Source organism: Acipenser ruthenus, chromosome 11 (assembly GCF_902713425.1).
Source record: "Acipenser ruthenus chromosome 11, fAciRut3.2 maternal haplotype, whole genome shotgun sequence".
Lineage (NCBI taxonomy): Eukaryota > Metazoa > Chordata > Actinopteri > Acipenseriformes > Acipenseridae > Acipenser > Acipenser ruthenus.
The window spans coordinates 40,318,835-40,344,148 of record NC_081199.1 but is presented as its reverse complement, the minus strand read 5'-3'; the positions used below and the strand labels follow the sequence as shown (position 1 = coordinate 40,344,148).

General features: G+C 43.5%; 1 protein-coding gene across 4 annotated transcripts in view; it reads right to left on the bottom strand.

The window, feature by feature from the left end:
* Positions 1–758: 758 nt before the first annotated feature.
* The window catches only part of LOC117427090 (GPI inositol-deacylase-like), a 31,587-nt gene continuing 7,031 nt past the window's right edge, over positions 759–25,314 (bottom strand). The window contains exons 7-27 of one of the 4 annotated variants that reach the window (XM_059033935.1): positions 24,986–25,052; positions 24,504–24,609; positions 24,134–24,192; positions 23,586–23,669; positions 22,315–22,364; positions 21,256–21,307; positions 20,861–20,938; positions 20,598–20,703; positions 20,365–20,438; positions 19,135–19,186; positions 18,687–18,762; positions 17,337–17,442; positions 14,912–14,950; positions 9,419–9,512; positions 8,973–9,063; positions 7,408–7,608; positions 6,749–6,884; positions 6,283–6,333; positions 5,341–5,588; positions 4,807–4,911; positions 759–4,067 (exon numbers count right to left, since the gene is read on the bottom strand). In XM_059033935.1, coding sequence (XP_058889918.1) covers positions 3,929–4,067; positions 4,807–4,911; positions 5,341–5,588; positions 6,283–6,333; positions 6,749–6,884; positions 7,408–7,608; positions 8,973–9,063; positions 9,419–9,512; positions 14,912–14,950; positions 17,337–17,442; positions 18,687–18,762; positions 19,135–19,186; positions 20,365–20,438; positions 20,598–20,703; positions 20,861–20,938; positions 21,256–21,307; positions 22,315–22,364; positions 23,586–23,669; positions 24,134–24,192; positions 24,504–24,609; positions 24,986–25,052 — 2,014 coding nt within the window. In that variant the 3' untranslated portion in view covers positions 759–3,928. The remainder of the gene's footprint in view (positions 4,068–4,806; positions 4,912–5,340; positions 5,589–6,282; positions 6,334–6,748; positions 6,885–7,407; positions 7,609–8,972; positions 9,064–9,418; positions 9,513–14,911; positions 14,951–17,336; positions 17,443–18,686; positions 18,763–19,134; positions 19,187–20,364; positions 20,439–20,597; positions 20,704–20,860; positions 20,939–21,255; positions 21,308–22,314; positions 22,365–23,585; positions 23,670–24,133; positions 24,193–24,503; positions 24,610–24,985; positions 25,053–25,314) is intronic. The other 3 variants (XM_059033936.1, XM_059033937.1, XM_059033938.1) reach the window with 3 other exon arrangements.

The following is a 25,314-nucleotide window of genomic DNA, read 5'->3' as shown; positions in this document are numbered from 1 at the left end:
TCTCTGCTAATATCTGTGGATAACTGGGGGGAGGGAGGGGGCACGTTCCCATAAACATCAGCTTAGCCTCAGAGAAACGCGGGGTAATCAACAAGAAAGGATGGCTGACATAAAACCAGGGCAAGCCTGGCTGGATCAGCACTAATGAAGAGGTGGGGACCGAGTGTGGGAACGTGGGCTGGTACTGGAGAGTTTATTTCTGTTTGCAAAGACAGGTTTGGGGTTGGACAAAAAAACTGAAATGTACACACGTGTTGGAAGTGTCAGTGTTATCGGTAATTGCTTGGTTGACAGGCAGCTCAATATCCAACACTGCCATATCTCACAGCTGTTGCTTTGAAACTTGTCAGCAACCAGTACCTGTTGGTTCCATGGAAGTTCCGGTAAGTTTCATAAATACAATGTAACAGCAGCTAAGCACAGCACAGTGACGGTGCACACTCCACATCCTTGGCATCTGAAGTCATAATGTGCTTCTGTGGATGGCTAATTTAAACTCAGTTGAAATGTTGTATCCTGTTTGATTCCTGCTGCCAGCTCTCATCAGCTCTCATTGGCAGACCGTAGCTTTGAGCATCTTGGAACCCCAGTACTCTGTCTGTATTTCTTTCTATGCTGGAAACCCACAATGTAGGCTTCTGTAGTCATGCGCTGGAAGGGTAGAGGAATGGTCATGTTATGGAGCCGATTGTACAGTAATGAGTGAGTTAAGGGTTACCAGGGGGAGAGAGAGAACAAAAAAAACCCTGTTTTTGTAATCCAGGTAAATTGTTTTAATTATTCAAATGATCAACACGTCACTGCACAGCGGGAATGAAAAAGAAAAGAAGAAAAAACACAAATCTCACCTGCAGCATCCTCGGAGTGCTGCAGCTGAGTATCACACACACGTAAACCCTCCAAAAAACCACTGAAGTACATCAGATAAAATAAACTGTTCACTTTATACTCAATACATTACATAGTGCACCACCAAGTCAAATAATACAGATCTACATTATACACATGTCACGGTCTTTCTTGTTAGTACTGGATGGATGAGTTAAAGCATATACACAGTACTACACACTATTACATGACATGATCCATTGACAGCTCTAAAAAAAAACAATGAAATAACCCATTTTCAGTTAAGTACATATAATTGCATTCCAATACCAGCTCACACAGTTTACAGACATACAGAATACATGTCAGTTACAGCAGGGCATTAGTAGGAGTCTAGCGGCAGAGTAGAAAGCAGAAACGCCAGTCTTTTGATTGAGAAAAAAGAAAACCCACCTCCAGTTCTGATAACATTAAAGGATAATACCCTGCACTTTAATAATAATGAGCACTAGTCTAAACACTGCATTCTCAGCTCACCAGCGCTGTCATTACCAGTACCTTAATAATAATGAGCACTAGTCTAAACACTCCACTCTCAGATCTCCAGCGCTGTCATTAGCTCTGTGTTACAATGCACACACGGCTACCGGAGGAGGAATTCTTTAGGAAAGGAAGACGTGGCATTTTTTCTGCAAAAGGCACTGACTTTATCTTCTTGTTTTTTTTTTTTATAAAACGTTGTTGATGTTAGTCTGAATCACAGTGAAGACCCGCTAGGCTTCTACAGAGGCAGTAAGTAAATGTCATGTAAAATCGGGGCTGAGCTGCTGAGTAAGACAATCTCTAGGTCCTATACCCCACTCTTTAAACAGCAGAGCATATTATGTGTGGTGGGGGGGGGCTGAATTACACTCAATAGTGGATAATCCAACACGATTGTCAGCAGTGTCAGGGCTCATTCAAAACTTTTTACAGTGCTTCCTTATAGCAATGCAGCCGTTGGGAGCCACGGCTGTTACACTTAGCTGCATGTGCAAGTGCCTGCACTACTGCATGTTTCATTACAGTGATGGAGCATAATCTGTGATTGAGCGTATAATCTGTGAATCAGCCATGAATTCTCAGCCCTTAAAGGTTGCACACACGTCACATTCAATCAGAGCGCCCTATTACTAGATTGTGCAGCAAACACGTCACATTTACACTAGCGATCTACAGTATCGGTATGAACAACTGTACACCAAGAACAAAATAACAGACTGCTGACATATCACCCGGGGCTTTGATGAGGTGTTGATTATTTGTGAGGACTCCCTCACAAGCATTCCCCCCCTCTCAATACGAGTGGAGTGGAGTCTAGTGGTCTACTGCAAATCATTTGGTTTTGAAGGATTTTGCAGTCCCAGGTATTTGCAAAATTGTCTTTTAGTGACAATTGTTTTAAAAAAAAATCAGCAGAATAAAATTCCACCCGTATTCGTTGAGTGTTTCAGATACATTCTAGTGAATTGCTCACTTTTGTAACATGTTCCAGTGCTTCGCCTGACAATCTGCAACCCCCAATAGTCTTAAAAAACGCAGTGACTTCCAGAGCAAACAGCACATTGAAAAGGAACAGCATCACTCTGCAAAGTTTCCCTGTACAACTTTTTTTTTGTTTTGTTTTTTATATATATAGTAAAAATACAAAAGAGGACTCCAAAAATAATTCTAATCCTACATCTAGTGATCTAAAAACGTACTTATAATGCGATGATGGAATATCAGAAAACATTAGTGGGGTGGTAATCTCCCAAAACAATCCTTTTTTAATTTGGCATATTTGGTACTAGGCTCAGTATAAGAATCTAATTTATTAACCCCTTAAGGTACACAAGGAATTGAGAAAGGACTCAACTATCACGAGGAAACTGACTGATCCAACCTGTCAGTACATTTTAAACCGTTTCGTGCACCTCATTGCAAAAATAAGAACGTTTGCATGGTTTTATTTGTGGGACACGTATGTCCCTTGTACCCTAAAGGGTTAAGACCTTTTACTAATGTTTGTTGCGTTTGACACACAGTGTAAGGCAAAATGAGGATCACAATGCACTGTACATGATCCTTCTGTTCACAAAGACATTCAACGACTCTTCATACATTTGAGGAGGTACAACATACAAAACAATCCTCTCACAACCGTATTGTGTCCAAAGAGCTGAGCTGTAATGTTAGGAAATGTAAAAGTCTGTGCAACACTCTTGTTTCTTTGTGTAATGCCTTCTCCTGTCAGGATTTCAGACACTGCAGAGAGCGGCATATGAACTGTATCTATTCAAGAGGTTTTGTTTTATTTTTACATCCAGAGAATCACAGTTTTTTTATTCTAGTTATGGCTTGCAAAAATAATGAGTACAAATGATCCCACTAAGTGCTTTCGATGGAGTTCAGTCTCACTCAACAAATCTAACACAAGGCTGCAAGTGGACTGAGTGAAGCACCACACATTCAAACAAAGTACGCTTCATTTTATACAGTTTTTTTTGGGGGGGGTGGGCAGGGGATTTTGTAGGTAGCTTGATCAAATAGCTCAGTGGTTAGAGTGCTGAACCGGAGCGTGGAAGGTACTGCAGCTTGATGGGGTCATTAAAGCACTGGGCTGCTGTGTGGAAGGCAGCTCAGTGGATAGAGCACTGGGCTGCAGTGTTCAAGCACCTTCTGAGGCAATGAACACCATCTTCCTCAAGTGAACCCAACCGTGGGCAGATTTGAGCATGTGCATGTGGGGTAGATGGAAACGTAAGCAAAGCAATAAGAAACTCAATCAGACAAACGTTTTGGCTAATGCCTTCATCACTGTTGTGTAGTTCCTTGCAGACGGTTAAGCCAGCCATGAGTCAGAGACATTCTGTTTCTTCTCGTTCTTGTAGTTAGTTCATCCCTAACTTCTAAAACACACTCAAATATTCCACTGATAAAGGCATGAGCAGATACGTAACTCTGCACATCAGAGTAAATGCGAAAAGGGTAGTGCTGGAGCATTTGCCCTGTGGACCTGCACGGAATCCTCGGAGACAGGCTGCACACGCAATGACGGACTGTTTGTTTTTTTAAGGAGCTATATCAAGCAGCTGAGTGCGTGCAGACTCAGGGTGAGGGCAATGAAGTGAGCCACTCTGTAGAGGTGCAGCAGGGCGAACGCCACCATGGCGATAGACACAGGAAACTGCAGCCTGGCGCTGGCCTTCAACAGTTTACTGCAAAAGAGAGAAGGGCAGCGTGAGGACTCGGGATGAACGTTTAGGAATGTCTGGAACCAATTTATCAAAGCCATAATGAAAAAGCCACCATGAGAGTGCTGTTACTGTTTTATGAAGCAACATTAATGTGAGCGAGACTTTGAATAAATATTGAATAGATAACCATTGCACTGCACATATTCTACTGTATAAATACTACAGCTGACATTATATTATCGTTTGCCTGTGTGTGTGTGTGAGAGAGAGAGTTAATGTGCATAAGAGTAACTAAAAACAAACAGTAAAAGCAGTTGATAAAAGATAAGGAACTGTAAGTACAGTTCTCCCTTGTTATAAGGTGACCCTTTATACCATGGAACACATTATAAAGTCCTAATTCCATTCCACTAGTATACACATTGCCTACAATGTTATAAAAGGGGGAGCACTTTAGCCAGGCTTGGCAGAACATGTACATGGCAGAGAATAATTGAAGACTCCAGTAGAGTAGCAGTTTGTGCCATTCCAGGTTCTTGTGAGATTTAGTGACCTGTGCAAAACGTGTGCAGGGTACCTAATTAATCTCACTATACAAGCTGAATGGCTCAAACTGCTATGCAATGGGAGTCTTGAATTACACAGTTTGGATTGTTCCTTTTGCACTGGTGCTTGTCTATTAAAAGAAAAAAAACGCTAATAGCCACAGTGGTCAAGTTCTTTTACACAGCCCTAGAAATGGACAAGCGGACAGACAGACCTGGTTCGAATTGAAGCTGTGCTGGAGCTCATAAGCAGCACTGCGGAGATGACCAGGACAATGGCCACTGGCCAGCAGGGGTCAGGGTCAAGGCGCAGGCTGTACCTGCGGGAGACAACGGAGCCACTGGTCAGTACACAGAAGAGGGGGTGTCAGTCAGGAGGGGCAGGTCACAGTGGTGCAAGAACAGGAGACATCACAACAAAGAGGTCCACAAAAGTCCTGGGCAGAGAAGGGCACCCACAACCAGGTCACACCAACCGATCACTGTATCAGCATCTCATATTTCATTGTTCCTGATGAAATGGCTATGGCCTCATGTTCACTAAACTTTAATGGGACCGTGTTTATAAACATAGGTTAAGCAATGCTATGAAAATTGCAATAAATCATCCCTCTAAAAACATCTGAAGGAAGTTTAATGAACTGCAAGCTTGACTGAATAAAAATGGGCTTTAAAAAGTAAAAAAACAGTCATTTACAAAACATTCCTTGACACAGTGGTTGAGGTTTTGTGAACAGGACCTCTTTTACCTGAGGTTCTTCGTCCAGTAGATGAAGGAGGGTGCGCTCAGCAGCACAGGCAGGGTCAGCAGGGTCAGCAGGGTCAGGTGCAGGTACAGGTCCTCGCTGGTGTCCTCCAACACTGAGATGGAGACCAGGTCACTGCCGTTACAGCTGACTGCCGACCCCTCGGGCCCTAGGGCCTCCACAGCCCCTCCACCTCCTTCCTTCACACAGATCCCAGGACCTGTGGCTCTGCCCAGAGACTGCCTTGGGGCCTGTGGAGTGCATGAATCATTTATTCATTCATTCAGGACCAATTACAATTATCAATTAGTCAATTACTACAGGAAATCCTTTCATTAAGGGCTCTTCTCCAGCACAGGTTGAATTGGTACAATTCCGTGATTAACTACGTGAGGATCTCAATAGATACTGCAATTAGCAGGCTTAGCTACGAACTTAATGAGTTACACCTACAGTTCATACAGCCAGTTACTGTATGCTCAGGTGCACCTAATTAAGCCTCTCAAAGCCTGACATGGGACGCGTATCTGTTACCAGGAGGAGCAATGAAATGAGAATAAAAATAATAAAGGCCATAGACCAGGGCTGAATGTTTCCACAGAGATACAGCAACCCTGCTTTCATCCTAGGGAGTTCTGAGAATACTATAGGGGCTGCAGTATGGTTAGTATGTGCTTCAGGGGATTCTGGAGACATGATAAACCACAAGAGAGGTAATCACACATGGGACCCTCCAGAACAAATCAGATATCTTGCAGACTGGTGAGATCAGGCTGCCCACCGCTGTCCTACACCCTGCTGATAGTGATATCGCTGTGGTTTCTCATTTCTTAGAACCCCTTCTCCCCCCTGCCAATGTTTTGACCAGGGAAGAGCAGTGTGCATGTGTCATGTGTCATGTGTCATGCTCATAGTCACGTACACACACAGTCACACATCACTCACCAGGTTGAGCACATGTTTCAGTGTTCTCTCTGACATCTGCAGCCTCAAAACCTACAGGTGGAAAAAAAAATAAACTAATTAACAGCACAGCTGAGGAGGCAGTCTCCCCCTGAAAAGGAGCCAATTACCTTTTGAGGAAATGGAACTGGCTAAAAATAAACAAGAACCGTGGGCTGTAATTGTGACAGATGTCTACAAATTACACAGGAGAGGTAAAGGCTACTTTCACAGCACCCTCATACATACTTCTTTATGTGCGTATTTTTCTTTACAGTAAAACAAAAATCACATCAGAGGGATACTAACTGAGGGGAACTTGAAGGGGAAGCAGCCCAGCTTCTGCTAACTGTACCTGTACACTTGTTGGTCAAGAGAGTCACTGTTTAATACCAGCCCAACGTGGAAAATAAAGACACAGGGTAGTTGAAGCCCTCTCTCACCTGGTCCAGGTATATTCTGAACTCACCTTGTACAGGTAGATGAGGTAGGTGATTATCAGGGCCAGAGCTCCACAGGTTGTCCAGCAGATGACCACCAGGAAGACCATCAGACTGATCTGGCCGCGTGAGCCCAGCCTGCCGCTGCTCGGAGAAGTGGACGGTCTGTATGGAGGGGGAGAGGGTACGGGACGGGTCGGGATGTGGGATTCAAATACAATGCTCCCTTTTTATTTCATTAGCTGGCATACACATAAAAAAAAAAAAAAAAAAAACATGAAATACTGAAAAGTGAATTTGTGGAGGGCCCTTATACATACAGGACAATACAGGGCTTATACAATTCAACATGTACACGCTCTCAAGTAATCTGAAGTTTGGAAGTCTGCCTTTCTGCTGTTCACCTGACTACTAACACCAACTGGAACGCAGCAAAGCTTAGTAACAAACAGCCAACAATTTAGGATTCCTGGAAGTACTGACAATACTGAAACAAACAGACTAATCTAACAAGTACATCAGGGTCACACGTACTGTCCATCACGATCAGTATCATGGAAGAAAAAACAGATCCTCAAGACCTAAACCAACAGTATGTACATGTTGAAACGTCAATGCCTCCTCAATTACAAACACTCTCAAGAACCCATGGTACAGAAAGACCTGAACAAGCCTCTGAGCCTCTTACCTGTGGATGGCTGACAGTGGGACGGACAGCAGGCTCAGTGACAGGCCCAACAGAGCGCTGCCCCAGTATGCGATGGCAGAGCCGAACATGAAGAGCAGCAGAGACACCAGCGGGGACCAGTCGCCCCCCTCCTCACTCAGGGGGGGCACGTCCAGTGGAGGCAGGGACAGGGCGGACCAGCCTGCCTGGAGGCAGCCCACACTGCAGGAAGAGAGACACCAGGATGTAGCGACAGCACGTGCACCAGGAGGCCCCGATAAGAGGGATCTGAGCCCTACCTGAATCATTTCTTAAATCTTTTTTCTTTTAATATTCCTCTGGCTATTACAGGCAATGTTACTGAATGAGTGAGAAACAACTACAATTTCGTGACATTACTGCTTGTACTGAACAGCTTTGTTTTGAGCCCACTACCCCAGGGTATCCTTTAAAAAAAAAAAAAAAAAAAACCTTCATTGACCAATTGAAACTTGTCAGTATAAAAGAAAACTTGTACTAATATAAGCATATGTGCATACAGGAGACTATTACAGAGTACAGTGACTTATTTCTTTAATTAAAATCCAGTCTTAAAAATGGAAGAACAAGAGGCTTAAACTATAAGACACATCCAGTGTACTTGGGGTCTGTCGCCCTCCCTTGTATAAAAACCTTCACTTCCCCTTGGATCTTAACCCTGGGTATTTGTATCCTTGTACACTCAGTACTAATAAAAGCACCTGTGTCACTTGCAGTGTGTTTCAGTCATTAAAGAGGCAGCACCTGGATAGTTTTAGATACCATACAATGCTAACGCAGTGCTAACACTTCCACCTGCAGTGACCCCGTCCGAGACCTTAAACCTTGTCGTGAATCTTTAACAAAGCTGTTCTCCTCAGTGAAGGCAGTTTCATGTTTAAACTCCTCAGATGTCCCTGTGTGGTTTGTTCCAGGGGAGGCAGCGGTCTGAACGAGCTGCAGGGACAGTCCCTCAAGGCATGCCCCAGGCAGAGAGGCAGACAAGCAGGCAAGAGCGTCAACATGACAGGTCAGGCCAGACGACCACACCACCTCCAGCACAGGGCTCTCAGCGAGGGACGAGGCGCTGCACACGGGGCTGGGGGTCTTATTTAAAACAGTCAACACAGGCAGTCTGCGGACATGCAGCACATAACTACGCATGATCAGACATTATATTCTGGGAAAATATTTCTGACGTGTCAGCAACTGGTGATGTCATTTGTATATTTTTATTATAGAAAACACACGAGACTGTGAACTAGCATCGTGTAACATGGCTCAGTGTGACTCTGGAGTAACCAGTTATTTAGTGCACACTTTCACTGTGCTTTATTACTCTTTGCTATGCTTTTACTATAGGACACTTTTGCGATCATGTCCTAGACAGGGTGTTTTTAAGCAAACACAATGTAGGAAAGAATCTCCTTATTGGAGTAGCTCTGTTTTAAAACAACTGTTTTGAAAGACTTCATCAATAAGCAGGCTAGCTGCAGTACTGTATGACACTAGGTTTGTTCTCCTTTCTGATGTTTAAAGAATAGCTGCACAGTGTAAAGGGAGCTCACCTCAGGAGATACAGGAGGATGTTGATGACCGGCATCACTCTGTATGGTTTAGCAGAGGCACTCAGAGCCTTCCCTAGCTCCACAGTGTGACCTGAACACAGAGGAAACAATCAGGACTGGGTGTGTCCCACGGCCAGCGCACCCCCACCAGCCACCAGCATTCATCTGGGAGAACCCCAATGTGCCTCCCCCCCTATATATATATATATATATATATATATACACACACACACACACACACACACAAACATACACTATATACACACACATCTATACATCTATCTATATGTATATATTAAACAGTGGTTTTAAGGTAGCTTTGTAATCTAAAATTGTTTTGAATTAAATGTATTTGTTCATTGTGCAGAAGCGACTGTGAAGCACAAGCCTCTATTGCTCACTCCAAATGCAGTCCAGGGGGTAGGAGCTGCAGTCCAGTGGCTTACCTGTGGTAAGCAGGGAGTGGAGCTGGCCCTCGTACGTCAGGAGGATACTGACAGCGATGTAGACAGGCAGGCAGGAGCCATGGAACCGAAGTATCTGGAGAAACGAAAAGCAGATTTCAAAAAAGATGTGCCTTCACATAACAACCGGACATGCTACAGCACAATGCTGTGGATTATTTTGAAGTGAAGGTCTAAACTTTTAAATAGTTTTTAATTGCTGTTCTATTTTGGTAGACTTTCAAAAACTCAGACATAATCTTTGCTTTGAGGGCCAGCTATCCAACAGCTCTAGGGCTACTATACGACACAGTCAATCGTGTGACCCTTCACTTGGGTCAGCTCATCTACCTGACTCGTTCCCAGGAGTTCCAAATCAAGTGGCCCCACCCTGTCATACTGCAGCTCAGGAAAGAAAGGGAGGTTTCGTTTAGCAGGAATGTCACTGGCTAACAGGATTTGTAAAATGTCATTTAAATCAAAATAACTATTATAAGAACGGGCTGACTTTACAATTTCATTGAAACACCAGCAGCACACCTCCACAGCTCAAACAGCAACAAACGCGGTGCAGGGCTGTGATAGGGCCTCTTGAGAAAACACAAGGTGGTGAACTTGCATCTGAACACCTAAACAGGTTCCAGCCAGTTTGTTAGTTTGCACCTTGATTGAGATCTCAGCCCTGACGAAGCAGAAATGCATGTAGTAACGGGTAGTGTTGTGCGTCTCCTGTCGGTGAGATGAGAGTAAAAGCTCTAAAACCATGAATACAGACGAGCCCGGCTCTTTTGCACTGTGGTTAAGACGTTCACTTGCGGTGATGTTACACGCATCTATACCTAACATACAGTTCCTGCCCTCAAAGCAGACCCTACGCAGGCATGGCACAGAACCACATGAAACACAATGCAGTGCCGTGCCCACACACACTGGCACCATGTGAAGAAAAAAGACTCCTCCATCCCTATGGCTCCACATTTAGAAATATCCTCTGGAGACACATATTCCCAGACAGATTCAAACACACCTTCTGCTGTCAGATGGGCAACTTAGCCTCAAGGCTGTGCAGCGTGCACTGACCCAGAAACAATGAAGAAAACAACTACCACCTACTTCAAGTGACCAACGGACTACATTCCTTCCTTTAAAATCAGAAGTTGACAGCTGAAAACGAATCTGGTAAAGCCTCAGTTAAACTTTATGATGTGATAAAAAGTGGTGTTCGTTCATGCAACAGCATTTCTGAGGCAGCACTGTGTATACCACTATTTCTTTATTTCATTGTTTTTTACTTTTAAGAGCACAGACTGTCGCAGGACATTCCCAGGTATTTTTTAAAAGGTTTATTTTAGTAAACAGGCAATGCAGATTTAAACATGCTCATGCACACACACACACACACACCTCTGTTTGTTTAGGAATCAATGAGGTTTATTAAACTACTGAACACACTACAGCATTCTTTTATCTGCAACGCGATAAATATGTGCACACACACACGCAGTATAAATATAATGCATACTATTCACAGTCAAGTACCCCCGATTTCCTTTAATTTGAAAAATGCTTTTTCATGTATGAAAATAAAACATAGTATTTGTGTTTGTATATGAATGTTGCATGGTTTATTGACATTGAATACAAACTGTACATGGGCTCATTTAGAGTTCTCAAGTTAGTTTAAAAGTTTGTTAGTCCAGGACCTTATTATTCCAGTTCAGTGCTGCTGATGTGCATCCCACCTGCCCTCCTTCTCCACCTCCTCCGCGATCATTGTTTTTGTAGCTCTGGAATCCATTCCCTCAGTGTGCACGGTCCCCCATCAGGAATAATCAATCCATTCCAACAATTCTGTACAGGCATGAATCTGTAAACACCTTGAGATGCAGTTTATAAAAGTGGTTTTCAAGACTGAAAAAAAACAGCATTGCTTCCTTCGGTACAGGAAAAATGTGTCCAATGCGTCCCATGCCGAGTTAGAAACTCACACTAGTCCTGCACCCAGTCCTGGACTACCCGCAATTAAGGAGTTCAGACCAGTGTTAAAAAAATGTGTTTCCCGCCTATAGCTGCATGAACAACTCTAAATATGAAACCTACAGGCTGAGGCGGTACTACTTCAGTAGATTCAGCAGGGACATGATTGCTGGTATCAGACTAGTTCTAAAATGAAGGACTGGGTGCAGAACTACAGGGAGTCTCTAACCCTGCAGTTATGTGGTGTGGAGCCCCCTACATCAGGATGAAAAGCTCCCTGAAGGATGGCTCTCGTCAGCTTCTTCTCTGTGTTGGTGTACTTCAATACGGCTGCTGCAGCTGCTGTGGAGGTGCCCTTGGAGAGCTCCGGGAGGTTTGTTTTCCAGCGTGACTCTACCTCCAAGCAGGGCCTGGTCTTGGGGCACAGCCTAGGTGAAGGGAGGACCCAGTGACTGGCACCAGATTGGGGCATGGATTTGGCGACACCCTGATTTTGGGTGCCCACTTTGTAAAATCGATCTTCCAGACTGACCTGGCTGTAGGAGGCCAGTGCCCTCTTGTGGCGCAGGATTGAGGTGCAGAGGGACTTGACTGTCAACATCTCTGACTTTCTCGCTGGCTCCAGAGCCTTCACTCCCTCGTTGCCGGACCAGGAGTGCAGCGGAAACACCTGGAAGAGGGAGGCCTCTTTGGGCACCAGCTGGCTAGCAGAACGGAAGCGGGGTGCCTTTGCTTGACCCTGCCCTGCCCGTCTCTCTGCCTCCACCTCTGTTAGCCAGCGATCCACTTGGGCAAACTTCCTGGCTCCCAGAAATCCCTTTCTTCGATCCTTGACATAATGGCAGACTCCCTTATTCAGCCTTAGGCTGGCCACCTCCAGCAAGTGCTCGTGCTTCAGCAGGTTAGCTTCAGTCAACAGATGACTGTGGTCAGCATTGTAGTCCACACTGCACTCCATGTCTGGCTGCTTTGAACTTCTACAGCCTCTCCTTTCAGTGTTTTAAGTGCGGTAGGAGGAAGAGCTTGGCAGAGTCCATGACATAAATCAAGATTGTTGCTGCCATGTCCATTCTTTCCCCTGGTTTCCAAACAACACCCCTGTCATACATAAACAAACAAAAAACACACAAGAAAAATCCTAGACCCAAGAAACAGTCCCGCCTGATCTTCTCCAGCTTTGAGAAGTTGTTAAGCCTCTTGTTTTTTTTGCTTCAGAGTGGAGTCTGCAGCAACTGGAGTGCCCTCCACTATCACTGGCTCTGTGGGCCATTGTTGAGCAGAAAACCTATAAAATCACAGGAGCAGGAGGGAGGAGGGTGTTTGCACAGCCGGAGGGACAAATCAGACTCCTGGATCTGCGGACAGGCTCTTTTATCGCCTCCTCAAACAACGGTTGTGAAGAGAGAGAGAGAGAGAGAGAGAGAGAGAGAGAGAGAGAGAGAGAGAGAGAGAGAGAGAGAAACAGAGCAAGAAAGAAAGGAAGCTGTTCTGAAGTCTCGCTAAGAAATGCCCAGTAAACAGAGAGGCCTGTTCACAAAGGTTAGCCTGGTGTTTAAAGAGCCTCCAATCTATACAGTACCTGGAAGTCTGAAGCTGTTAAGCAGCAGTGTAACTGTCCCACTAGCAGGGAAACAGCTAGAAATTGTTTTCTTGGTTTATACCCCAGTGATCAGTCTGGTGTTGCAGTTTCCATTTCTGTTACGATTTGCTAGGGGTAACGTGTTCACACCCAAAAACGACCAACAAAACAAAAACAGTTAAAGACAGCAGAAATGCATTTATTTAATCTGGACTCACAAAGTGAAAAACATGTGCACAAGTAGTGAGTAAACAGTAGAAAGTAAGTAGTGCAATAAGAAGATTAGAGAATGTGATGGTTATCTTGTATGACCTGGTTTATGAGTCACTATCTGATTATATGTGTTTCATGGTATCTATTCACAGGATGCCATGTCCCATAAATACATTCAACTTTTGATAACTGAATATCATTATATACAAACATATAAAAACAAAAAAAGACCAAGTCCTCAGAATGACAGGATGGGAGATGTGCTCTTGAATTTACACTAAAAAAAATGGGACCTCAATCTTGACTGAGAATACTGCTACCGCACTGAATTAATTTAATTGTACCAGTCTTAAGAATCACCACAGCAGAAACAGATCCCACTCCAGTTGTTCCGATATTACCCTGGCTTGCCATGTTTTTTAATATGCTTTACCACATCTCTCTGTGCTTCACAATGCTTACCTATGCTTTAACTGTGCTTTATTACACAAAGATACTTAATGTCATCTTGTCCTGAATCAGTCCTCTCTACCCACACAGAAAGGTGAGTCAGTCACCTAGCCAGTTCCTTCCAGGAATCGCAGCTGTTTGCCAACCTGCCTGTCTGAACTTGTTTGATTCAATAGCACTATCAGCGGGATTGTAAAAGCTGTTGCTGCAATCAGCCCTCATAACACTGGACTACAACCTCATATTTCTATAGATAGCACCCCATATACATATTGCAAGTCTCTGCAATATTAAATAATTAAAGAATTTTTACCGATGTGTTATGAAAATGCTTAAATGGCACACAACCAGGGGCGCTGGAACTAGGGGTGCGGCAAATGAAACCCAGTAATGCCCCGCCCCATTTGAATATGCAAGGAACTTCAATGCGTCCTTTGTTCCCAGGGGAGACCAGATTTTGCTTGAGCGGCATGATCACCCTGCCCCCTCAGTGTTCCCGTACTTCCACATTTAGGACTACACCACTGCTCTTATGGTTCCGTAACATCAGCAGTAAGTTTTGCAGAACAAGAAACAGTGATCTAAGATGTTGAACATTTTACGATTAAAGAAATGTGATGTATAAAATGTAATTATGTGCCGTTTTTGCCGCCCCCTTCAATTTGCCGCCCTAGGCGGCCGCCTGTTCTGCCTATATGGTTATGCCGGCCCTGGGTGGGGCACAGGGAGGGTCTGCTTGAGCAGAATGAAGGCTGCAGCAAGATCGTTCACATTGAACATCCTGGAACTCCGAATGAAACAAAGACAACCCCTCCTCCAGCTCTCCACTATCATCATCATCATCACCATTCCCTCTGCAGACATGCAGCATCAGTGAGGGGAGGGGCGACAGCATGGACCGGGCGACACTCCTCCAGAACAATGCAGGTCGTCAAAGACAAGACTCAGAGTGCCTTGGTACTGCTTGTTCCCTCATACAGAGTTTAAGTGACAGCTACTGAAATGTGATCTTTACAAACTAATATAATTTAAAGAGCTGCATTCAATGACACAAAATGAACAGTATCTTTGCTCCAAGAGATCCAAGTGATCCGTTTCTTTTCTTTCTTTCTTTTAATTGGGTTACCAAACATTTTGTTGTGAATCGTAAAGCCCATGAGAAATTAGTATTAATATCTTAACCTGAAACTCCAAAAATACATGCTTTATGCATGCATAATGTATAATAATAATAATAATAATAATAATAATAATAATAATAATAGAATCTCTCTTACCTGTCCGAGCACTTGAAAAACAGATGTCCGTATGGTAACCTAGCAAGAAAAAATAGTTGTACGTCACAGTTAACATGAATATGGTTTAGGAAGATACATAAATAACAAACTATGAATAACTTCAACTAAAAAAAATCAACAAACTGTCAAGATATTGTTGAGCCCTTTAACCACCGTCCAATTCTTACACAGTTTAAACAGTACAGCTTCCACTAAAGGTCTTTCTCAACATCTTCAATGTTGAAGTGAGTTCTGATTCATATACCTGTGTAACTGGATGATGTGGCCTGACCTCAACCCCAAGTATGTAAAGGATGAAAGGTCTCTTCAGTATGTGTGTGTTGATTTTGCTCGTATCAGACAGTAATTTTACAGGGGGTAGTTAAGAAAAAATATTTGCCACTTAAGTAAGGACCAAACATGCAATTCTCTTAAAATGTCTTTTTATTTCTTCTACATTTGCTTAGCTAAATGCAACCTTACAGTATGTTTTGTAACTTTAAAAACTGGTATTTACAACAAAGGCAGTGAATTACGGTTTTAAGAATAGACATCTGAATTTCTTGTTCATCTCAATAATGACCTGCCGCTAGCGCACACTGCTCTAAAATAAAGGGGGGGGGGGGGGGGGGGGGCATGACTGAAGCCTTTAACATCTTAAAAGGAGTTGCCATAGTTAACCCTAAGCAATACTTGAAGCGCAGTACTGAAACTGGAGGACACACAGTTGCAAATGAAGTAGAGATTGAGGGAAGGAGACACTTCTTCACACACAGAGTGGTGAAGATATGGAATGGGCTACCTAGTCATGCTGTTGAGGCTGAATCACATGGATCCTTTAAGACCCAATTTGACAAAGTTCTGAGATCAATCATCAACTAGGAAGTGGAAAGTTATTACGTTCTTTAGTGTGGCAAGGCTATCGCCGTTATAATTGTTAAAGTCAGGGCAGTTTAGTACGTTTTATTAAAAACAGTAAGAGGCTATGTTTCTACAAAAGAAAGCTGCATTTAGAGAAAGGGTTTTCAGAATGTTGTCTAGATTACACAATCCAGCTATTATACAATCGCACTGCTCTTCACTGAAGTTGCACCAAATATTAGGATAACTAATTCAAGGTTTGTTGTTTCAAATTTCCCATATATATATATATATATATATATATATATATATATATATATACACACACACACACACACACACACACACACACACACACATATATACCAATGACCCATTTGCACTCATGGCTAATGGGAGTGGATCAAAGGGTTCTCTTGACATTCGTCAGTGGAATCATTAAGCTAAGTCGAGCCTGCAATTTGGCTTAAAGGGCAAATGTTCCCAGAGTGCGCACAGGAAAACACTGATATGCAGAGCTGATAGACAAAACATAATTTGATGACACCGACAGTACGAAACTACATAGAAAATGGAAATGGGCATTTTTCATCAAGGATAATGCATTCAATTACTGAAACAAACAGATACAAAAGGACCACAGTCATTCACTCTGACCTACGTCAGCATAAATGAATACTGCAGGTTTTATTACAATTACCACGTTTGCCTTTGCTATCCTATGTAGTCCCTTTAGCGTTTATAATGGGTTTGTTTTAAAAGCCTCAACAAGTTTTGATCCTCTGTTAATACTGTTACTGTAAGGGAGCCAACTCACTATGCCTCTCTGGGCTTTACACTGCTACTATGCCTCTGTGTTACCATGCTTTCGCTATGCTGTATTACGCTTTGCTATGCTTTTACTTTGGTAAACTTTTACAAAGGAAAACCCTCTACCCTCACACAACAGCCCAATGCATTCTATCAGCTCGTTCAGGAAATACTGCGTGCAAAAGAGAAGTATTAAAGGAGAATGAGGACTACAGCATGCAATCCTTACAGTAGCTCAAAGAGGTGGATATGTGGAGGTTAACTTGCTGATGCAACTAGTTTAATGGTTTGACAATGAGAGTAACCCTTGATTACAGCTAAACCGCCTGCTGCCTCTCCTACTTGGCCACTGGTAGCTTGAATGTGATCAGGTTGTGAATGTATTTGAGTTAAGTAAGATGCCAAGACCTCTCATAACTAGACCACGTCCTGCAATCCGCAAATGTAACTACATCTTGCCTTTTTGTGGAGTTCTGTGCAAAATGTGACTTGAGTGAGGTTGCGTGTTGAGGCAATGCAGAATCTATGTTCCATATTTCCATAAGTTTCTGCCCTATTTGAATTGCCGTGCATTACTAGATGGAGATGTAACAACGTTGTAAAATCAGACACATGCAAGCCGGGCACACCGCAACAGCTTCACACTCCAAGGGAAACTTAGCTTTTAACCTGGCAGAGTTACACTGCCTTGAGGTTTGCTAGCCGTGGTCTGGAGAGAGTAAGATGCCTTTGGCACTAGGGGGTGGAGTCTTACCGTGTACCGGCAGCCAGGGCTGGTGTGGAGCTGCAGGCTGGCGGTGGAGGTGTTGTCTGGCCGGGCGGAGTGCAGCCTGGCAGAGATCTGAGTCACAGACGAACCACTGGAGACAGGGCAGAATACGCAGGTTACAGTGTGGAATGCAAAGTGCTGGAGACAGGACAGAACACACAGGTTACAGTGTGGAATGCAAAGTGCTGGAGACAGGGCAGAACACGCAGGTTACAGTGTGGAATGCAAAGTGCTGGAGACAGGGCAGAACACGCAGGTTACAGTGTGGAATGCAAAGTGCTGGAGACAGGGCAGAACACGCAGGTTACAGTGTGGAATGCAAAGTGCTGGAGACAGGGCAGAACACGCAGGTTACAGTGTGGAATGCAAAGCGCTGGAGACAGGACAGAACACGCAGGTTACCATGCGGAATGCAAAGTGCTGGAGACAGGGCAGAACACGCAGGTTACCATGCGGAATGCAAAGTGCTGGAGACAGGACAGAACACACAGGTTACAGTGTGGAATGCAAAGTGCTGGAGACAGGGCAGAACACGCAGGTTACAGTGTGGAATGCAAAGCACTGGAGACAGGGCAGAACACGCAGGTTACAGTGTGGAATCCATCAGGGAGGTGTGTGCAAAGAAACTATACAGTGCGTGATACAGTCATAATTATTCCCCCCATACAATTGTAAATGTTTTATACTGTATGCATATCAATGGGGTCCTAACTACACAAGAACAACATCTTGAACCAGTGGTCTACAAGGGCTTATATTAATTACAGTTGCATGTTCGGGGTGTAATCTACATGTCTGTAAAATGGGTGACCAAATAGAAAGAATCAGTTTTTATATCTTTAGTTTGGGCAGTATTACAATGTCTCCATACAATGCCAGAATGTGACACTCCAGCATTATCATTTCCTGCTGTGTGATGACAGCTTTTGAAGCTTGTGATTGTTCTGTGATATTCAGTTCATTACAGGTGAGGTTATACTGTGCTATGGGAAAGGGGACTTTACACCCCCCTATGCAGATTCATGTTTATATTTCAGGTCAATATTTTTGTATAGATCATTTATCCGATGCTGTCTCTAGAATACCTGCCTGATTACTTTCCTGTAAACTGCGGTGAGTATAACCAAGGATTCATGAGCTGCTTCCAGCACAGTGCGACGCACAGTGACCAAGAACACACAGTGAATGAAGTGGCTTATCACACAACAGCACACCTCTTAGGACAGATCCCCACCACATTCGGGAGGAAACAAGGTCAAGTTAATAACGGCGTGGATTACATAAGGAAAGAGAGAGCCGAGGTCAAATGCCTTCTAACAATAAAAAGGATCTGACCTGCTGTACCTTGCTGTTGTGAATGAATCCTCATGAAACCACGGCACTCTGAGTCTGTAAATGCTGTGCTTTCCTTCTGTTGAAAAAGTATATATAGCATATAGCAGACACTGATATTAACCTGATACAGCCATCTGTAGATTTTACAATGACATCATAATCAAATGAGCAATGCTGCTTACTAATTTATATTGAACAATAGTCTAAGTGGGTATCAATATGTATTGTACAGCACCCTATATGATATATTGACTATTAGTAATTAAGAAGTATATTACATATATATTCCATACATAATGGCTTAGCTGGGACACCGCAGAGATCACAATCAGAGATGTCTTTGAGAAGCTTAAAATAGAAAATATTTACATTCGATCAATGCCTCTTCTCAGATTCCACAAGAAAAACAACCGCTTTCATGCCATTAAAGCATCAAGTGTCAGCCTACCTTGTGGTGTCTGGCAGTGGCTCTCAATTCGGATTGTAAAAGCCTGATACATCTGAAACAAACAGGAGGGGGGCTGTGATTACAGTGATTCTGCTAGCTTCATTATCCTATTACATGTTGAATGCAGTGCTCTGTGATTACAGTGATTCTGCTAGCTTCATTATCCTATTACATGTTGAATGCAGTGCTCTGTGATTACAGTGATTCTGCTAGCTTCATTATCCTATTACACGTTGAATGCAGTGCTCTGTGATTACAGTGATTCTGCTAGGGACATCAGTACGTGGTAAATAATGATATACACATGAATAACAATAGTGAAGTACAGTATAGAAAACACACAGATATTAAAACAGGCGTGTCATTAAATATTATGACAGTCTAACTGGTATAAAAATACCCACACCAGTATGTGTTAATAACATTGAAAAAGACTTCTCTTTTAACCTTTGTCTGGTTTTATTACCAGGTTTCTGTCCCGTACGGCTCTATATCTTTGTGATGTGAAGGTATGGATGGTTTTATTACCAGGTTTCTGTCCCGTACGGTTCTATATCTTTGTGATGTGAAGGTATGGATGGTTTTATTACCAGGTTTCTGTCCCGTACGGCTCTATATCTTTGTGATGTGAAGGTATGGATGGTTTTATTACCACGTTTCTGTCCCGTACGGTTCTATATCTTTGTGATGTGAAGGTATGGATGGTTTTATTACCACGTTTCTGTCCCGTACGGTTCTATATCTTTGTGATGTGAAGGTATGGATGGTTTTATTACCAGGTTTCTGTCCCGTACGGCTCTATATCTTTGTGATGTGAAGGTATGGATGGTTTTATTACCAGGTTTCTGTCCCGTACGGCTCTATATCTTTGTGATGTGAAGGTATGGATGGTTTTATTACCAGGTTTCTGTCCCGTACGGCTCTATATCTTTGTGATGTGAAGGTATGGATGGTTTTATTACCAGGTTTCTGTCCCGTACGGTTCTATATCTTTGTGATGTGAAGGTATGGATGGTTTTATTACCAGGTTTCTGTCCCGTACGGCTCTATATCTTTGTGATGTGAAGGTATGGATGGTTCTATTACCAGGTTTCTGTCCCGTACGGCTCTATATCTTTGTGATGTGAAGGTATGGATGGTTTTATTACCAGGTTTCTGTCCTGTACGGCTCTATATCTTTGTGATGTGAAGGTATGGGTGGTTTGCAGAGCGTGGTCTGTGTCCCCCTACCTGGTGAAAGTCCTGTAGCTGAATATTGTGGATGAGGCCTGTTGGGTGCAGCACCACCTCACTCACAGTCACACCTGCAAAACCAAATGCCAAGGGGATGAGTAACATGTTAAAGTGGCAGCACCGGGAGACAGTAGGACACCATGACCTTGATCTTCTACATAAAACCATGCCCATGAATAATCCTGAATCTATCTGTGATGAACCTTTAGAAGGGTGATGAGGGTACCCACCGAAAGACAGGACGTGAGTCACTGGAGTGGAGACGATCCGAGAGTCTTCATTGAAAAACTCACAGTCTATACTGAACTGCAGGGGACACAGGGAGGAAACAAACAGCTACTATAAGCTAGTACGTACAGTTCACCCTGAATCTTACGGTATAAGAACATCTTCTTATGAAAACTTTAGAGCACCAAGAAGCACTATTAAAAACACACACCAGTCAGGACCAAGGCAGCGTCCGCAATGTGTGTGTGTGTTGTGGGAGGGTTACCTGCTTGGCGTTCGTGTTTGAGGCGCTGACAACAATGTGGGAGAAGGAAGGATAATCGTCCAGTTTCAGAGTCAAAACCTGGAAGAGAACAGAGCAGGGCTGAGAGTGGATAGAGGTATCTGCACTATGGAACAACCTCCTACTTCAATTTCATTGTGTTTATCAAGCCAGGATAAGAACACATTGTAGGCCAGTGATTTTCAATTCCAGCCCTTTGTGGAATCACACATGCACAAGCAGGTCTTGGATATTGGCCCTCAGTATTATGTGCTATATTTGTTATATATTTATATATTTTCTCTGCACAGACACTTTACATGGAACAGTGGCTATTTCTATTCAAACGCCATCTGTTTGCTCACAGGCAAACATGTAATAAAATCAATGAAACTCACCTTAAAGGCTGGGAGTAATTCAGTCTCCCAAGACAGATCTACCGCCTGCAGGCTGTGGGTATCACAACAGCACGTGTGCGAGAAAGTGAGAAATCAAGAAATCATTCAAAATCAAGGGTCCTTTAGTTAAACCCTCTCCTCCCTCCCCTTCCATTCCATTCCCCAGGACAGCTCTCACAGCACGTCGCAATCAGAGCTCTCCCAATGAGTTTGAACCCAGGTCTTTCAGGAATTACATATAATAATCAGGTTATATTACAGCAGAGTAGACAGGACTGGGCTCACACAGTCTGACTCACAGCTGAATGCAGATAGTCAGTTTAATTTTAAATAAAAAAATTAAAAAACATTAAAAAAATATAAATATATAAACTGTGCTGAATCTGCTCTTCATCAGTGGATGAATGAACCCATAGAAACGACAGTGTGAGAATGTCACGTACCCACATGCTGCTGCAAAAACCTGCATTCGTTTCTTGGTAAGTTCAAATCTGCTCTGTGTACCTATAAAAATGTAACCAATCCCTTTCAATATATCCTTTCAATAGTGATGCGAAATAAATCAGCAAGCCAAGTGACCCCTGCTTTAAATACACATTCAGCTGGGACAGCAATAATACTAATAGATGGAGCGACAGAAGGAACACTGCCCTGACTTCATCTCACACAAAAACAATCTGAGAGGAGCCGGACTCCTAATCTCCTTCTAATGAAACCCAGATCAGGGTGGATGAACAGCAGGCTGGCAGGGAGTGACTCACACAGCAAATGAAAAAGGGAAGAGGCAGCCGGGCACTTCTTTAGAGATAAACAAAGAGACGAGACGCAAGAAAAGCTGAAGGCAGTTCAAGTGAGCTAAGCTGAATGGGGACGAAGCTTCTGCGAATTATCTGATAATATGCAATGTCTAGGGATTGCTAAATCAGGAGGTAATGAGCCACACTATTAGAGGAAGGACCTACACGGGATGTACTGAAACCCTCTGTAGCGTATACATTCAAGAATCTTGGTATGAGCCAGTTCCTGCTAAACTGTGGGGAGGAGATGCAGCACACTCACCATGCTTGCCCGTTACTCTGTGTGCAGCCGAACAGCCAGCTGCTCATCTCCTGTCAGTGAAAAACACAACGGAAGACAGGAGGGTTAGTATTGGAGGAGGTCTCTCACTCACACGCACGCACGCACGTACACACAAGCACACTCCTATTGTTAAATTCAACATTTCATTTCTACTGAGCTCTTTCAATGTCTCAGTAAGCACTATACAGTACTACAGAGGAGCCTTCTCTTCTACACTGGTGCGGGTGCGTCATCCCAATATTTTCTGTGCAGGACAGACTGAACTGAATCAGCCCCTTACAGGTACAGAGGCAGGACGGCACAGTGTGAGGCAGGACGACACAGTGTGTGAGTGGAGAGAAAGCACAGGCTCAGACAGGTCTGCTACAAACCACCTGGATGAGAAGTGTTCATTTTGCAGAATCTGGTGCATCCATCAGCGTTACTGTAGGTCTTTATATTCCAATAAGATAAAGCACAATGTCCTACACGCAGCCAAAACTAGACTCATGTCAAGAACATAAGGAAGGGTGTTTAGAGGCTGCCCTGGGATGTAAGGAGAACACCTTGGCAGGCCGCTAACAGTGAAGGAACAACACTGTAACCTTTGACCCCGATATCACATGCTGGACAGAGTGCAGCTCATGCTTCCTTCCATGCACTTCCTTTGGCTGCAGTGCTTTTAAAGCAGCCAATGGAAAGAAAAAAAGGGCTGTCCAGGCAATCAAGGCATGACCCAGTATTCAGACATACAGTGTACAAGCATGCAGACAAGCCCGTTTTTAATAACTCCTCTAAGGGTGTTGCAGTCCAGTGAGCATGGCATCCCGACACTGTGCAGGTTGAGGTCAGTTGAAAAGCTCTCTTTCGGTACTTTAAAAACTCTCCATTCGCTATTGTAACTAATCTAGGGATAACTACCCAAGCACTGGGTGCCGGGCCTCTGCTAATTTCTAAGCAGAACAAATACTAATATTGATCATTTTAATTTCAGTGCCAATTGGTTAGACAACTTGACTTGTAACCCACGACACTGCAGCCACTGACCCTGCACTTAGGAATGATTAAATTGTAAGTGTGTATCTGGGAGATGACCCTTTGGGTTGAAATGGAGGGGAGTCTTGATGCAAAGGAACACAGAGCGGGTGGTCAGACTGAACGCTGGTCAGTTGGAAAGATATCTGCTGGGCATGCGTCCACATTCACAGGGTCTGCAGCACTACAGTGCCCCCCACCCCCACCCCGAGACACACACAGCTCAGTCCTCTTACCAGATTGCTGCTCTGACAGTGGAAATGGCTGTAGGATTTTCTGTGACTTGAAAGAGGAAAAATATAATATTTTGTTCTGGGTTCCTGCACAGAATGGAAAATGTAAGTGATCTTACTGTAAAAGTAAATTAGAAAATAAAACAAATAAAAAAACACAATATCAGAACTACAGTGACAAGATACTGGGATGCTTCTTTAAAAGGTGTTATCAGACCACATATTCACACAGCACTACCAACACTGTACTGTGTTTACTTTCATACATACGCTGGGCACACAGGGCAAGGCTATATCTGTGCAATTGCGAAGAATTTCTGCTACTTCTCATGTGCCAGACCAATGGGGGATATCAATTCGAAAATCAAGTTCTGCAATAATTAATAAAAGTTGTTGTTTTTTTTGTCATACTGTGTTGTTCATGAACTCTCCCTACATATAAAAACAATGACAATTACTTTTTACTGAACATCGGTTCTCTGCTCTGTTGAATCTGCTACTTGCACTGATGGATTGGAGGAACACATTTAGAGAGAAGAGAGCAAAGTTACCGTAGGGCTTGTGTAAGACAGCCTGGGAGCCAGGACCCTAGTCCATACCTCTGATGGCACTGAAAAAAAGAAACATTCAGAAAGGTTTCTAGTAGTGTTACACCAAGGTACTGGTTCTTAAAGTGTGTGTGTGTCTGGGGGGGGGGGGGGGGAGGGGGGGTAGGGGGTGGGGGGGTTCCCTACCTCATCACTACTGGTGTATTACAAGCAGATGTGTACGTAGTGCTTTCAGTTATGGATCATACTGCACGCATCTATCATGATACAGCACATTATCTAAGGAAGCATCCCCATTGGTTCACCAATCCACAATGCAGCATTACACCCAGGTTAGCCTGCCCTCTAGTGGCCTCATTACAACCACACAAACCTGAGAATGTGATGACATTGTCTGCCGTGTCATCGTAGATTTTCACAGGATGTCTGACAAAATGATGCCGGATCACAGCCATTCTCTTCTCTGGGTCCTCTGTTATCTGCAAATCAAAGACATGAACACCCCTGTAAAATGTGTGTTCTGTAAGATCTGTTACATACTTGGGTAAATTAACTAAGTTACGGATGAACCACCTAGAGCAGTGAGGAGCTCTGTTTTACCAGTGTAATTATTTTTTTATTTAAATGAATTTCAACCTACAGCTGTTTATGTAGTCTTCAGCTAAATTCCCTGCTATCTGCTAACCCAGTCTTACCTCATCCAGAAAACTTAACATTGAAACTACAGGTGTATTATGATTAAAACCCCAAACTGCTACACTATTACTGCTGCAATTCAAGACAAGTTACAAAGACTGGATTGTCCCGATACTGCACCCTGAATCAGACACAGCAGCCCCCTCTGTGCGTACAGACCTGCTTGGTGTCAGGATCCACAAGGTCGAAGAAGGTTCGGACAGTAGCCAGCACCAGCTCCTTACACCTGCAACACAGAGGAGCGATGACAGTGCGCTAAACAACTTACACTGTCACTGTATTCAAGACATGCTGAATGCAGAGGTTAAGCATGCAACCTAGTAAGCTGCATCCACAAGATGCACTCTTTCTACTTTTTCCAAACAATACTGCATTGGGCAGCGCCATCTAGTGGACATATCTTAACTCCTGCACCAGAGACCAACACTGTAACATACAGTACCTGGGCCCAATCTGAATCAAGTGTAAGTGCAAATTCTGAGGAGAGG